The sequence below is a fragment of the Oncorhynchus keta genome, chromosome 2 (assembly GCF_023373465.1).
Source record: "Oncorhynchus keta strain PuntledgeMale-10-30-2019 chromosome 2, Oket_V2, whole genome shotgun sequence".
In the NCBI taxonomy this organism is placed as follows: Eukaryota; Metazoa; Chordata; class Actinopteri; order Salmoniformes; family Salmonidae; genus Oncorhynchus; species Oncorhynchus keta.
This window is the reverse complement of record NC_068422.1, coordinates 51,410,791-51,423,753: the sequence shown is the minus strand read 5'-3', so window position 1 is coordinate 51,423,753 and position 12,963 is coordinate 51,410,791. Positions and strand designations below refer to the sequence as shown.

Below are 12,963 nucleotides of genomic sequence, written 5' to 3'. Positions count from 1 at the left end.
CTAAACCATAAGACATCACCAAGTACTCATATTGCCCATATTGCTGAAGGCCGTCTTCCATTCATCCCCCTCCCGGGTGTGGATCAAATTTAAGGCACTCCACAGGTCCATTTTGGTAAAAAAAACTAGGCCCCGCGGAGCTGTTCAATGGCGGCCGGGAGGAAGTAGTGGTACTTGGTGGTGATGGCATTGTAGTATATACACGGACGAAGTCCACGAAGAAGAAACCAGCCATCGCAGGGGAGGTGGATGGGCGAATTAAACTCTGTAGGAGAGCCTTCTGGATGTTCTTCTTCAGAGCCTTGGTTTCAACCACCGACAGGGGGTAGATGCAGCTGTGCGGAGACGCAGAGTTTGTTAGCAGGTCGATGGCACAGTCTCAGGGGCGATGAAGAGGGAGACAGGTGGTGCGGGTCTTGGATAAAAACTTCCGGAGATCCTGGTAAACTGTCTGGTCCTACGGCCATAGTTGGAGTAGGGGCTCACACCTGTCCCCTGGTGGATTATTGAAGACTCCTCTGAATAAAGCCATAAACCTCGCATAGGAATCCAGCTTCTCCTCTCCTCTCTCCCAAATGGCCAAAGCCCATTCCAACGCCTGCCCCGTCAACAGGGAAATAAGCATGGCAACCTTGGACCTTGGAAAAGTTTGGAACCACTAACACTCTTCCTAGAGCTGCCAGCCGTCCAAACTGAGCAATCGGGGGAGAAGGGCCTTGGTCAGGGAGGGGACCAAGAACCCGATGGACACTCTGACAGAGCTCTAGAGCTCCTCTGTGGAGATGGGAGAACCTAGGTAGCCTCGTGTTTAGAGCGTTGGACTAGTAACTGAGAGGTTGAAAGATCGAATCCCCAAGCTGACAAGGTAAAAATCTGTCGTTCAGCCCCTGAAAATGGCAGTTAACCCACGGTTCCTAGATCATTAACTGACTTAGCTAGTTAAATAAAGGTAAAATAAAAAATCTCTACAGCACTCTACCAATAGGCCTTTATGGTAAAGTGGCCAGATGGAAGCCACTCCTCAGTAAAAGGCACATGACAGCCTGCTTGGAGTTTGCCAAATGGCACCTAAAGGACTCTCAGACCATGAGAGTGGTCTGAAGAAACCAAGATTGAACACTTTGGCCGAAATGCCAAGCACCATGTCTGGAGGAAACCTGGCACCATCCCTACGGTGAAGCATGGTGGTGGCTGCATCATGCTATGGGGATGTTTTTCAGCAGCAGGGACTTGGAGGCTGGTCAGGATCGAGGCAAAGATGAATGGAGCAAAGTACAGAGAGATCCTTGATGAAAACCTGCTCCAGAGCTCTCAGGATCTTAGACTGGGGTGAAGGTTCACCTTCCAACAGGACAACCACCCTAAGCAGACAGCCAAGACAACGCAGGAGTGGCTTCAGGACAAGTCTCTGAATGTTCTTAAGTGGCCCAGCAAGAGCCTGGAATTAAACCTCATTGAACATCTCTGAAAAGACCTGAAAATAGCTGTGCAGCAATGCTCCCTATCCAACCTGACAGTGATTGAAAGGATCTGCAGAGAAGAATGGGAGAAACTCTCCAAATACAGGTATGCCATGCTTGTAGAGTCATACCCAAGTAGTATCGAAGCTGTAATCGCTGCCAAAGGTGCTTCAGCAAAGTACTGAGTAAAGAGTCTGAATACCTATACCTGTAAATTAAATACTTCCATTAAAAAATATATCTAAATTAGAAAAAAATTATAAAAAGGGTTAAAAACATTATGGGGGTATTGTGTGTAGATTGATGATGTAAAAAATGTACTTAATTCATTTTAGAATGTGGAAAAAGTCAAGGGGTCTGAATACTTTCCGAAGGCACTGTATCTATATAATTTGGCTGTATGTATTTTTTAGATATAGGCCTATTGTAAATGTGTATTATTGTACAAATATATCTAAGCTACATATTATTTGGACAGAGGTAATAAACTATCCATTGATCAGCACAGCAATTGATAAAACAGGATCATGTTTGAAACACAAGTGGTTCTGAGCTTAATTCAATATTACATACTTTAGGTAAGCCAACAGTAACAGAAATCAGGAATGCAGGCAGGCATAGTAACTTATCTATCTGAGCTACTGTGTCCAACGCACCACCACCTGTTGTTATGTTGGGCACCTACTTATCAAAAAGGGATGTTATTATGATTTTTTTTGTCATTACATGTTTTGCTAAAATAAAGAAATACGGGCATGAAACTCCTTACTACAAGACAAAACAGCTCAATCAAGCCTGAAGGTCTAAGTATAAAAGCAAAGCTTGCATTTATTTAATTTTAAAAAGCATGAAAGGGTAGCTTAATGAGATAATGTCTTAATGAGATAATGTGTGAAGAATCCAATTCTTTACCTTGTGTGTGGTACAAATCACATTATTGTGGAAACACCTCCTCTAATTAGTGTGTTTGAGAAGGTTTGAATCCCAAGCAACTTGCCTACACATAGTTTGAAGGGCAATACCAACGTAGCTACTGTTTTAAGTCAAAGCTATGTGCTGGAAAACCTTGGTAGAGCATTGGCAGAATAGGCATTGTAGTACTCATGTGAATTTCCTTTGTTTTTCAGCGTCAGACCAATGCCTATTCTCACTTAAAACCAGTGGAGGCTGTGTTTGATGTATTTGATACCATTCCACTGATTCTGCTCCAGCCATTACCACGAGCCCGTCCTCCCCAATTAAGGTGCCACCAACCTCCTGTGCTTAAAACATTGTTTTTTTGTTTTTAATAGGCCAAAGGCCGAGACAATAAGGAGACACAGTTGCATAATAAATTTAAGCACATACTGTATATGTTTCATTACAAAACAGGAGAGCAACAACATCTGTCTGTTGAAGTCCACAAAACATATCGCATGTAACTAACAGTTGACAAAAATGACCTACAGCATGGTCAAGCAAGGTAATGTTTACCGCAAGTCGCAAAGAAAACAGGAGCTGCCGCCACTATTCCAGCACCATTTTAACATAATCAAATCACTTCTGCTTAATCTAATACAGTGATAACTAAAAGATGCCAAAAATGATTTAGTCCAATCAACTTCAGGTAAATTTGATGTGGCTGTCCATGGTACTGATTTCTGTGAGTGTGTGTGGGTGTGTGTGTGTGTGCGTGCAAGTAGACAAAGCATGTTGATTCACCCTGCCTGTAGAGAAACACCAATGTCATCCTCCTCTTTCATGTTGACTATATGGTCTATGACTCTGTCATATAGTACACGCCTTTAGTTTTTGTTGTCCTAGGCTACCTTGCTAAAATGCTTGCACGCTATCCTAACTACCTTTCATGGGCGACGATGCACCAGGCCAGCTAGTTAACATTAGCATACTACACCTAGATTCATGTTGAACTTCCATCTTCTCAGCCAAGGGGCACAATTTATGAAATTATGGTTGGATCAGAATCGCCATTATAATCATTGGCCAGTACGGAGAATGAAGTAAAACCACAATGCCAAATCCCTATCTCCATCCATGTCTAATCTGGGAAAGGGACAATTCTAGCAAGCTCGCTAGACACCGGAAGACAACAACACAAGATACAACAATTATATTTTATTTTGGTCGATAATGACGTTTGGCCAAATCCAAACTGGCTTCCATTGACACTTTTTTTTGGTGGGCCAGGACCATTCACAGCTGAGCTTACTCAGTTTAGCTCAACGCTGATTGGCTATTATTTTATTATTTTTTCATCAAGGGAGGCCAAATGCTCGCTGGCTTCCCTCACATTCAATGCTATTGGCGGCAACAATGTCCAACTCTTTCTGACCAGACAGCATCAGAGGGGCGCTACTGAGACAGAGGGGCACTGTTTCGTTCGCTCAGATGCTTTCTCTGGTAAGATACATTCAGCCTCTTGCGAAAGATACAGTATTTTGTATGTTTTTTTCTTGGTCAATTGTTTTGGGGAAGCCTGGCTTCCCTTGGCATCCATGAATACATGCCAATGTTCTCTACACATAAGAGAACTCACGCTGAGGAAATATGTCCATATTAATGATCATTACTTCATAAGTACTGGTCTTTTAGTCACACTAAACATGCACTCCAGGAACTATGTAAACGTTTAGAAGTGACTGTAGTCTACATCAAAGGCAATTACTTTGTGTAATGCTATAGTTTTTCATTCAGTTGTTGTAGCTTTCTCAAAGGGTGAGGAAGTAGTTAAAGGAGAACCGCACTTCCTGATTTGGCCGTTACAGTTACTTGTATTGTAATGTAACCTTTAGATTACCCAAACTCAGTAACGTAATCTGTTACTTTCAGATTACTTTCCCCTTAAAGGGGAATTCCGCTACTCTTCAACTTCATAGTCCTTATCTCCAGCACAATAACAGTGTCTATTTATGTGAAAACTGTGCATTTCTATGATCTGTGGTTAAAAAGATAAGAAAGGTCCTAAAAAATGCTTATCTGTGACATTTTATAAACGAGTTTCTATCCAGAGGGAGGGTATTTTATTTTTCCCCACATCACTGTAACTCTCATAATGTTTGAATAACAGTAAAAAAAAATTAAAAGTTTAACTTTTGATTATGTTATCACGTATAACTTTTTAACTTTATATATTTATTCTACAAAACGAAGAAATGCACCGTTTTCACACACACTCCTGGCCAGTTCACATACACTCCTGTCGGAGCAGACAGTCTCCTACAGACAGTGAGTTACATGGCCGTGGCTTGCTATATAAAGCAGACAGACAGGCATCGAGGCATTCAGTTACTGTTCAATTGAACGTTAGCATGGGCAAAACGAGTGACCTAAATGACTTTGATCGTTGGTGCCATGCGCCCCGGTTCCAGTATCTCAGAAACGGCCGGCCTTCTGAGATTTTCACACACTACACTGTCTAGGGTTCATCGAGAACAGTGCTACAAACAAAAAACATCCAGTCAGCAGCAGTCCTGTGGGAGAAAAATAGCTCATTGATGTGAGGTTGAAGGAGAATGGCAAGAATCATGCAAGCTAACGGGCGGGCCACAAACAGGCAAAAAACGGCACAGTAAAACAGCGGTGCGCCGAATGGTATCTCGACACGCACAACTCCTCGAGTCTTGTCATGGATGGGCTATTTCAGCAGGCGACCACACCGGGTTCCACTCCTTTCAGCTAAAAATGAGAAGAAGCGGCTTCAGTGCGCACGCGATCACCAATACTGGACAATTGAGGAGTGTAAAAAGCTTTGTCTGGTCCTATGAATACCGGTTACTGTTGAGTCAGGATTTGGCGTAAACAGCATGAGTCCATGGCCCCATCCTGCCCAGTGTTAACGGTTTTAAATTTTACTAGGCAAGTCAGTTAAGAACAAATTCTTATTTTCAATGACGGCCTAGGAACAGTAGGTTAACTGCCTGTTCAGGGGCAGAACGACAGATTTGTACCTTGTCAGCTCGGGGGTTTGAACTTGCAACCTTCCAGTTACTAGTCCAACGCTCTAACCACTAGGCTACCCTGCCGCCCTGCCGCCCCAGGTACAGGCTGGTGGCGGGGATGTAATGGTGCGGGGAATGTTTTCCTGGCACATATAAGGTACCTTGATACCAATTGAGAAACATTTCCATTCCCCAATGGATTTAGGCTGATCTGGAGGTACTAGCCGGGTACTAGATGGGTGAACCTAATAAACTAGCCACTTAGTGTATGTAGACACCGTTATTGTGCTGGATATAATAAAAAATTTGGTTAAAAAGTGGTGGAGTTGCACATTAAGAGACATTAGAAGAAGACACAAATTAATTTTACTAATTGAACAACATCTATTGCAGGGTAAATCAATGTTAGAGTTTACATAGCTGGTCATAAATGGATGTTGCATTTTTATTTTTGGGTTGGTTATGTAGGCCTCTTCTAACCCATTGTCTTATACTACAGATAATAATACAATTAGGCTATATCTTTAAATAAAAACGAAAGTCTGTCAGATTTGCAGTCATTCCAATTAATTCAATAGTCCTTAATCTTCCTGAATAGTGCTATAGGCCTTTTCAAGACACGAGGTATAGGCCTATTGTTAACTTTTTGGTCAGTGACACTTTGATATCTTGATAATATGCAGCTGTTAAAGCCTATCAAAAGTTTGCAAGTTTAAACATGTGTCTGTTAGGCCTATGAGCACGAATTAGATTGAGCAATAAGAGCCCCACTTGTGGTCTTCTTAAATTAAACTTGTTTTTGACAGTATGGACTGGAGCACAATGTACAGAATGAGGCAATTAAGCAATTAGGATTCACTATCTGTAATGGTTATGATAAATTAGGCATTGTGGCTCACTGTTGACATATAGGTAAATGCGCAAATTTTTTATGTATATATTTTTGTTGTTGAGTACTCTAGTACTCAAACAGTCAAAAAAGTTAAAACATCCATCCCTTGTTTGGAAAGAATCTAAGTATTGTTTTAAAACAAGTGGGCATGTGCCAAATCCACCTCTTCATTGTCGAACCGGAGCGAGGGAAGCTGTGGGTGGAGGGGCGATTTGCACATGGAACTTGGCAAAGGAGGGCATGAATTGTTGTTATTATTGTAATCCAAACCCAACCTTCATTTACTCGTTGTGACACACTCAGGTTCCAAACTCAGTTTTAGACGAGACTGACATTAGGACCAATATTATCCTATTTACACATTGTAGTCAATTTTGACACTATAATACATTTTTCTGACTCATACCGATGCCATATTGGCCATTTTCAAAGGGATTAGTTGTTTTTTTAGGGTCAGTCGCTCTTTAATTCTCACATAACTGCTATACATTGTAATACTAGTGCTGTGTGTATGGAGAAGCCTGCCACTAGTCCTTGTAGATAGCACCATCATGTGGTGTGTAAACTATACTGACCAAAAATATTAAATGCAACATGTTAAGTGTTGGTCCAATGTTTCATGATGGGAAGTAAAAGACCCGGAAATTTTCCATATGCACTAAACCTAATTTCTCTACATTTCTTTGCACAAATTAATTTACATCCTTGTTAGTGAGCATTTCTCCTTTGCCAAGATAATCCAGAAGCTGATTAAACAGCATGATCATTACACAGATGCAACTTGTGCTGGGGACAATAAAATACCACTCCAAAATGTGCAGTTTTGTCACACAACAAAATGCCATAGATGTCTCAAGTTTTGAGGGATCGTGCAATCGGCATGCTGTTTGCAGGAATGTCCAACAGAGCTGATGCCAGAGAATTGAATGTTAATTTCTCTACCATAAGCTGCCTCCAACATCATTTAAGAGAATTTGGCAGTACGTCCAACAGGCCTCACAACCGCAGACCACGTGTAATCACACACCCAGGACCTCCACATCCGGCTTCTTCACCTGCGGGTTCATCTGAGACCAGACACCTGGACAACTGAGAAGTATTCAGTCCGTAATAAAGCCCCTTTGTGGGGAAAAACTCATTCTGATTGGCTGGACCTAGCTCCCCAGTGGGTAGGTCTATGCCGTCCCAGGTCCCACCCATGGCTGCACCCTTGCCCAGTCATGAAATCCATAGATTAGGGCCTAATGAATTTCTTTACATTTACTGATTTCCTTATATGAACTGTAACTCAGTAAAATCGTTGAAATTGTTGCATTTATATTGTTGTTCAGTATATAAATGTGCAGGTACAACCAAGGACTATAGTGAAATAGGTTCATTAGGCATAGGCCTTTTTGAACTGTTGGTTCGAGCCCTGAATGCTGATTGGCTGACAGCCATGGTATATCAGACCATATACCATGGGTTTGACAAAACGTTTATTTTTACTGTTCTAATTACATTGGTAACCAGTTTATATTAGTAATAAGGCACCTCAGGGTTTGTGGTATATGGGTAATGTACCACTGCTAAGGGCTGTGTCCAGGCACTCCACAATGCGTCGGTCATAAGAACAGCTCTTAGCTGTGGTATATTGGCCATGTACCACACCCTCTCATACCTTATCGCTTAAATATACTATGTATTTAAGATGTATTTAAGATGGCGCCGACAGAAATGGTCACCTTGCTTCAAGTCCTTAGGAAACTATGTAGTTATTTGTTTTTTATGTATTATTTCTGACATTGTTAGCCCAGAAAAACTCAAGTGTTATTACATACAGCCGGGAAGAACTATTGGATATAAAAGTGATGTCAACATACCAACATTGCGACCAGGAATACGTCTTTCCCGAAGCGGATCCTTTGTTCGGACCTCCACCCTGGACATGGGATCTTATCCCAGAGGCTGACCCAAAACAACGCAGTCGCCGTAAGAGAGGCAGACGGAGCGGCCTACTGGTCAGACTCAGAAGGCGAGCACATCATCCACCGCTCCCGAGCATATTACTCACCGATGTCCAATCTCTAGATAACAAGATGGGAGACATCAGAGATTGTAACATACTCTGTTTCAAGGAAACATGACTCACTCGGGATATGTAGTCAGAGTCGGTACAGCCACCCGGTTTCTTCATGCATTGTTTTCTGCCACTCCCAAAAGATAGAATTTGTAGATAATTGGCCCTCATTCTGGGACTCACCCTCCTGTTGAGGAGTGACGGACTCCATCCTAGCTGGAGGGGTGCTCTCATCTTATCGACAAACATAGACAGGGCTCTAACTCCACCAGCTCCACAATGAGATAGGGTGCAGGCCAGGCAGCAGGCTCTTAGCCAGCCTGCCAGCTTAGTGGAGGCTGCTACTAGCACAGTCAGTGTAGTCAGTTCAGCTATCCCCATTGAGACCGTGTCTGTGCCTCAACCTAGGTTGGGCAAAACTAAATATGGTGGTGTTCACCTTAGCAATCTCAGTAGAATAAAGACCTCCTCCATTCCTGCCATTATAGAAAGAGAGTGTGATACCTCACATCTCAAAATAGGGCTACTTAATGTTAGATCCCTCACTTTCAAAGCAGTTATAGTCAGTGAACTAATCACTGATCATAATCTTGATGTGATTGGCCTGACTGAAACATGGCTTAAGCCTGATGAATTTACTGTGTTAAATGAGGCCTAACATTATGGTTACACTAGTGACCATATCCCCCACAAATCCCGCAAAGGATTTACAAAAAAAAAATGTTTTTTTTCATCTTTTGAGCTTCTAGTCATGAAATCTATGCAGCCTCTTCAATTACTTTTTATAGCTACTGTTTACAGGCCTCCTGGGCCATATACAACGTTCCTCACTGAGTTTCTATCGGACCATATAGTCATGGCAAATAATATTCTAATTTTTGGTGACTTTAATATTAACATGGAAAAGTCCACAGACCCACTCCAAAAGGATTTCAAATCAAATCGAATTGTATTTGTCACATACACATGGTTAGCAGATGTTAATGCGAGTGTAGCGAAATGCTTGTGCTTCTAGTTCCGACAATGCAGTAATAACCAACGAGTAATCTAGCTAACAATTCCAAAACTACTACCTTATACACATAAGTGTAAAGGGATAAAGAATATTTACATAAAGACATATGAATGAGTGATGGTACAGAGCGGCATAGGCAAGATGCAGTAGATGGTATCGAGTACAGTATATACGTATATATATGAGATAAATAATGTAGGGTATGTAAACATCATATTAAGTAGCATTGTTTAAAGTGGCTAGTGATATATTTTACATCAATTCCCATCAATTCCCATTATTAAAGTGGCTGGAGTTGAGTCAGTGTGTTGGCAGCAGCCACTCATTGTTAGTGGTGGCTGTTTAACAGTCTGATGGCCTTGAGATAGAAGCTGTTTTTCAGTCTCTCGGTCCCAGCTTTGATGCACCTGTACTGACCTCGCCTTCTGGACGATAGTTCCTCGGCGTACACATCACGGACAAACTGAAATGGTCCACCCACACAGACAGCGTGGTGAAGAAGGTGCAACAGCGCCTCTTCAACCTCAGGAGGCTGAAGAAATGTGGCTTGTCACCTAAAACACTCCCAAAATGTTACAGTTGCGCAATCGAGAGCATCCTGTTGGGCTGTATCACTGCCTGGTATGGCAACTGCACCGCCCTAAACTGCAAGGCTCTCCAGAGCGTAGTGCGGTCTGCACAACGCATCACCGGGGGCAAACTACCTGCCCTCCAGGACACCTACAGCACCTGATGTCACAGGAACGCCAAAAAGATCATCAAGGACAACAACCACCTGAGCCATGGTCTGTTCACCCCACAATCATCCAGAAGGCGAGGTCAGTACAGGTGCATCAAGCTGGAACCGAGAGACTGAAAAACAGCTTCTATCTCAAGGCCATCAGGCTCAAGGCTGCTGCCAACATACAGTCTCTGGCCACTTTAATAAATCGACTGAATAAAGGTATCACTAGTCACTTTAAATAACACCACTTTAATCATGTTTACATATCCCACATTACTCATCTCACATGTATATACGGTTCTATACCATCTACTGCATCTTGCCTATGCTGCACAGCCATCACTCATCCATATATTTACAGTGATGCAAAAAAAGTATTTAGTCAGCCACCAATTGTGCAAGTTCTCCCACTTAAAAAGATGAGAGAGGCCTGTAATTTTCATCATAGGTACACTTCAACTATGAGACAAAATTAGGGAAAAAAATGCAGAAAATCACATTGTAGGATTTTTCATGAATTTATTTGCAAATTATGGTAGAAAATAAGTATTTGGTCACCTACAAACAAGCAAGAGGCTCCTCTGTCCTCCACTCATTACCTGTATTAATGGCACCTGTTTGAACTTGTTATCAGTATAAAAGACACCTGTCCACAACCTCAAACAGTCACACTCCAAACTCCACTATGGCCAAGACCAAAGAGCTGTCAAAGGACACCAGAAACAACATTGTAGACCTGCACCAGGCTGGGAAAACTGATTCTGCAATAGGTAAGCAGCTTGGTTTGAAGAAATCAACTGTGGGAGCAATTATTAGGAAATGGAAGACATACAAGACCCCTAATAATCTCCCTCGATCTGGGGCTCCACGCAAGATCTCACCCCGTGGGGTAAAAATGATCACAAGAACAAAAATCCCAGAACCACAGGGAATGACCTAGTGAATGACCTGCAGAGAGCTGGGGCCAAAGTAACAAAGCCTACCATCAGTAACACACTACGCCGCCAGGGACTCAAATCCTGCAGTGCCAGACGTGTCCCCCTGCTTAAGCCAGTAAATGTCCAGGCCCGTCTGAAGTTTGCTAGAGAGCATTTGGATGATCCAGAAGAAGATTGGGAGAATGTCATATGGTCAGATGAAACCAAAATAGAACATTTAGGTAAAAACTCAACTCGTCGTGTTTGGAGGACAAAGAATACTGAGTTGCGTCCAAAGAACACCATACCTACTGTGAAGCATGGGGGTGGAACCATCATGCTTTGGGGCTGTTTTTCTGCAAAGGGACCAGAACGACTGATCCGTGTAAAGGAAAGAATGAATGGGGCCATGTATCGTGAGATTTTGAGTGAAAACCTCCTTCCATCAGCAAGGGCATTGAAGAGTGGCTGGGGCTTTCAGAATGACAATGATCCCAAACACACCACCCGGGCAACGAAGGAGTGGCTTCGTAAGGAGCATTTCAAGGTCCTGGAGTGGCCTAGCCAGTCTCCAGAACTCAACCCCAAAGAAAATCTTTGGAGGGAGTTGAAAGTCCGTGTTCCCCAGCAACAACCCCAAAACATCACTGCTCTAGAGGAGATCTGCATGGAGGAATGGGCCAAAATACCAGCAACAGTGTGTGAAAACCTTGTGAAGACTTACAGAAAACGTTTGACCTCTGTCATTGCCAACAAAGGGTATATAACAAAGTATTGAGATAAACTTTTGTTATTGACCAAATACTTATTTTCCACCATAATTTAATAATAATAATAATAATAAATTCATTAAAAATCCTACAATGTGATTTTCTGGGGGAAAAAATCTCATTTTGTCTGTCATAGTTGAAGTGTAGGTATGATGAAAATTACAGGCCTCTCATCTTTTTAAGTGGGAGAACTTGCACAATTGGTGGCTGACTAAATATTTTTTTGCCCCACTGTATATGTATATATTCTTATTCACCCCTTTACATTTGTGTGTATAAGGTAGTTGTTGTGAATTTGTTAGATTACTTGTTAGATATTACTGCATTGTCGGAACTAGAAGCACAAGCATTTCCCTACACCCCATTAACATCTGCTAACCATGTGTACGTGACCAATAAAATGTGATGTGATTCAAACTGGGCAGTTAAATTTGCATAAACTATGTCTTTCACAGTTTTAAATGTGTTCAGGGTTTTAAATAGATAGGCACGTCATGTATAGGTCTATTTACCTTAATAAATGCCTTTTATTTCTTTGCCTGAAGTGTCAATCAACCGAAACGTTCCTAACCTTTGGTATCAACAAAAACATCATAGGAGGAGCTTTATACCAACACACGTATATTATCCCCTAAATTTTGCCACTGACTTACCGCTGAACAGTAAATTGAGCAAGTGGTTATTAAACATTGCCAACCTACTGTCTTTATTCTGAGTTCATGATTTCAATGACACCATATTCTTGTGTTCTTTTTCAGGCCGCTCCAGTCCAAAGCGTTGAAATGTTGACACAATATTATTGTTATTCAACATTGAGTGAAACTTTAACAGTCCCGTGTCTTGAGGTAGGCGTTTATCCGACTGGCAACGTTTGCAGCCACAACCAGCAACATTAATTTATTTTTAAATAGCGCATTCAATGGAAAACAATTCATTTTGAATGTTTCAGTTTCACGGATATAATCGGCGAGTCCATACTGTTAAGTTACCACAGCCACACAGTCATAATTGGCTATAGTAAAAATTAAAACAGAAATGTGCTTGTTGTTCTTAATTTAAGGTTAGCATAAGGTTAACAGTGTGGTTATGTTTTAGATCATATTTTAAGAAGATACATTGTCGAAATAGGCGGTGTTTACGACTTTTTGGCTGTGGTAACTAGTGACGATCCCATATTGAGATTACGAA

At 41.8% G+C, this 12,963-nt stretch overlaps 1 protein-coding gene across 1 annotated transcript in view; it reads right to left on the bottom strand.

The window, feature by feature from the left end:
* Positions 1–12,842, bottom strand: part of wdfy4 (WDFY family member 4) — a 201,020-nt gene extending 188,178 nt beyond the window's left edge. The window contains exons 1-2 of the mRNA XM_052478455.1: positions 12,477–12,842; positions 8,153–8,356 (exon numbers count right to left, since the gene is read on the bottom strand). Coding sequence (XP_052334415.1) covers positions 8,153–8,158 — 6 coding nt within the window. The 5' untranslated portion in view covers positions 8,159–8,356; positions 12,477–12,842. The remainder of the gene's footprint in view (positions 1–8,152; positions 8,357–12,476) is intronic.
* Between the last annotated feature and the right edge of the window lie 121 nt (positions 12,843–12,963).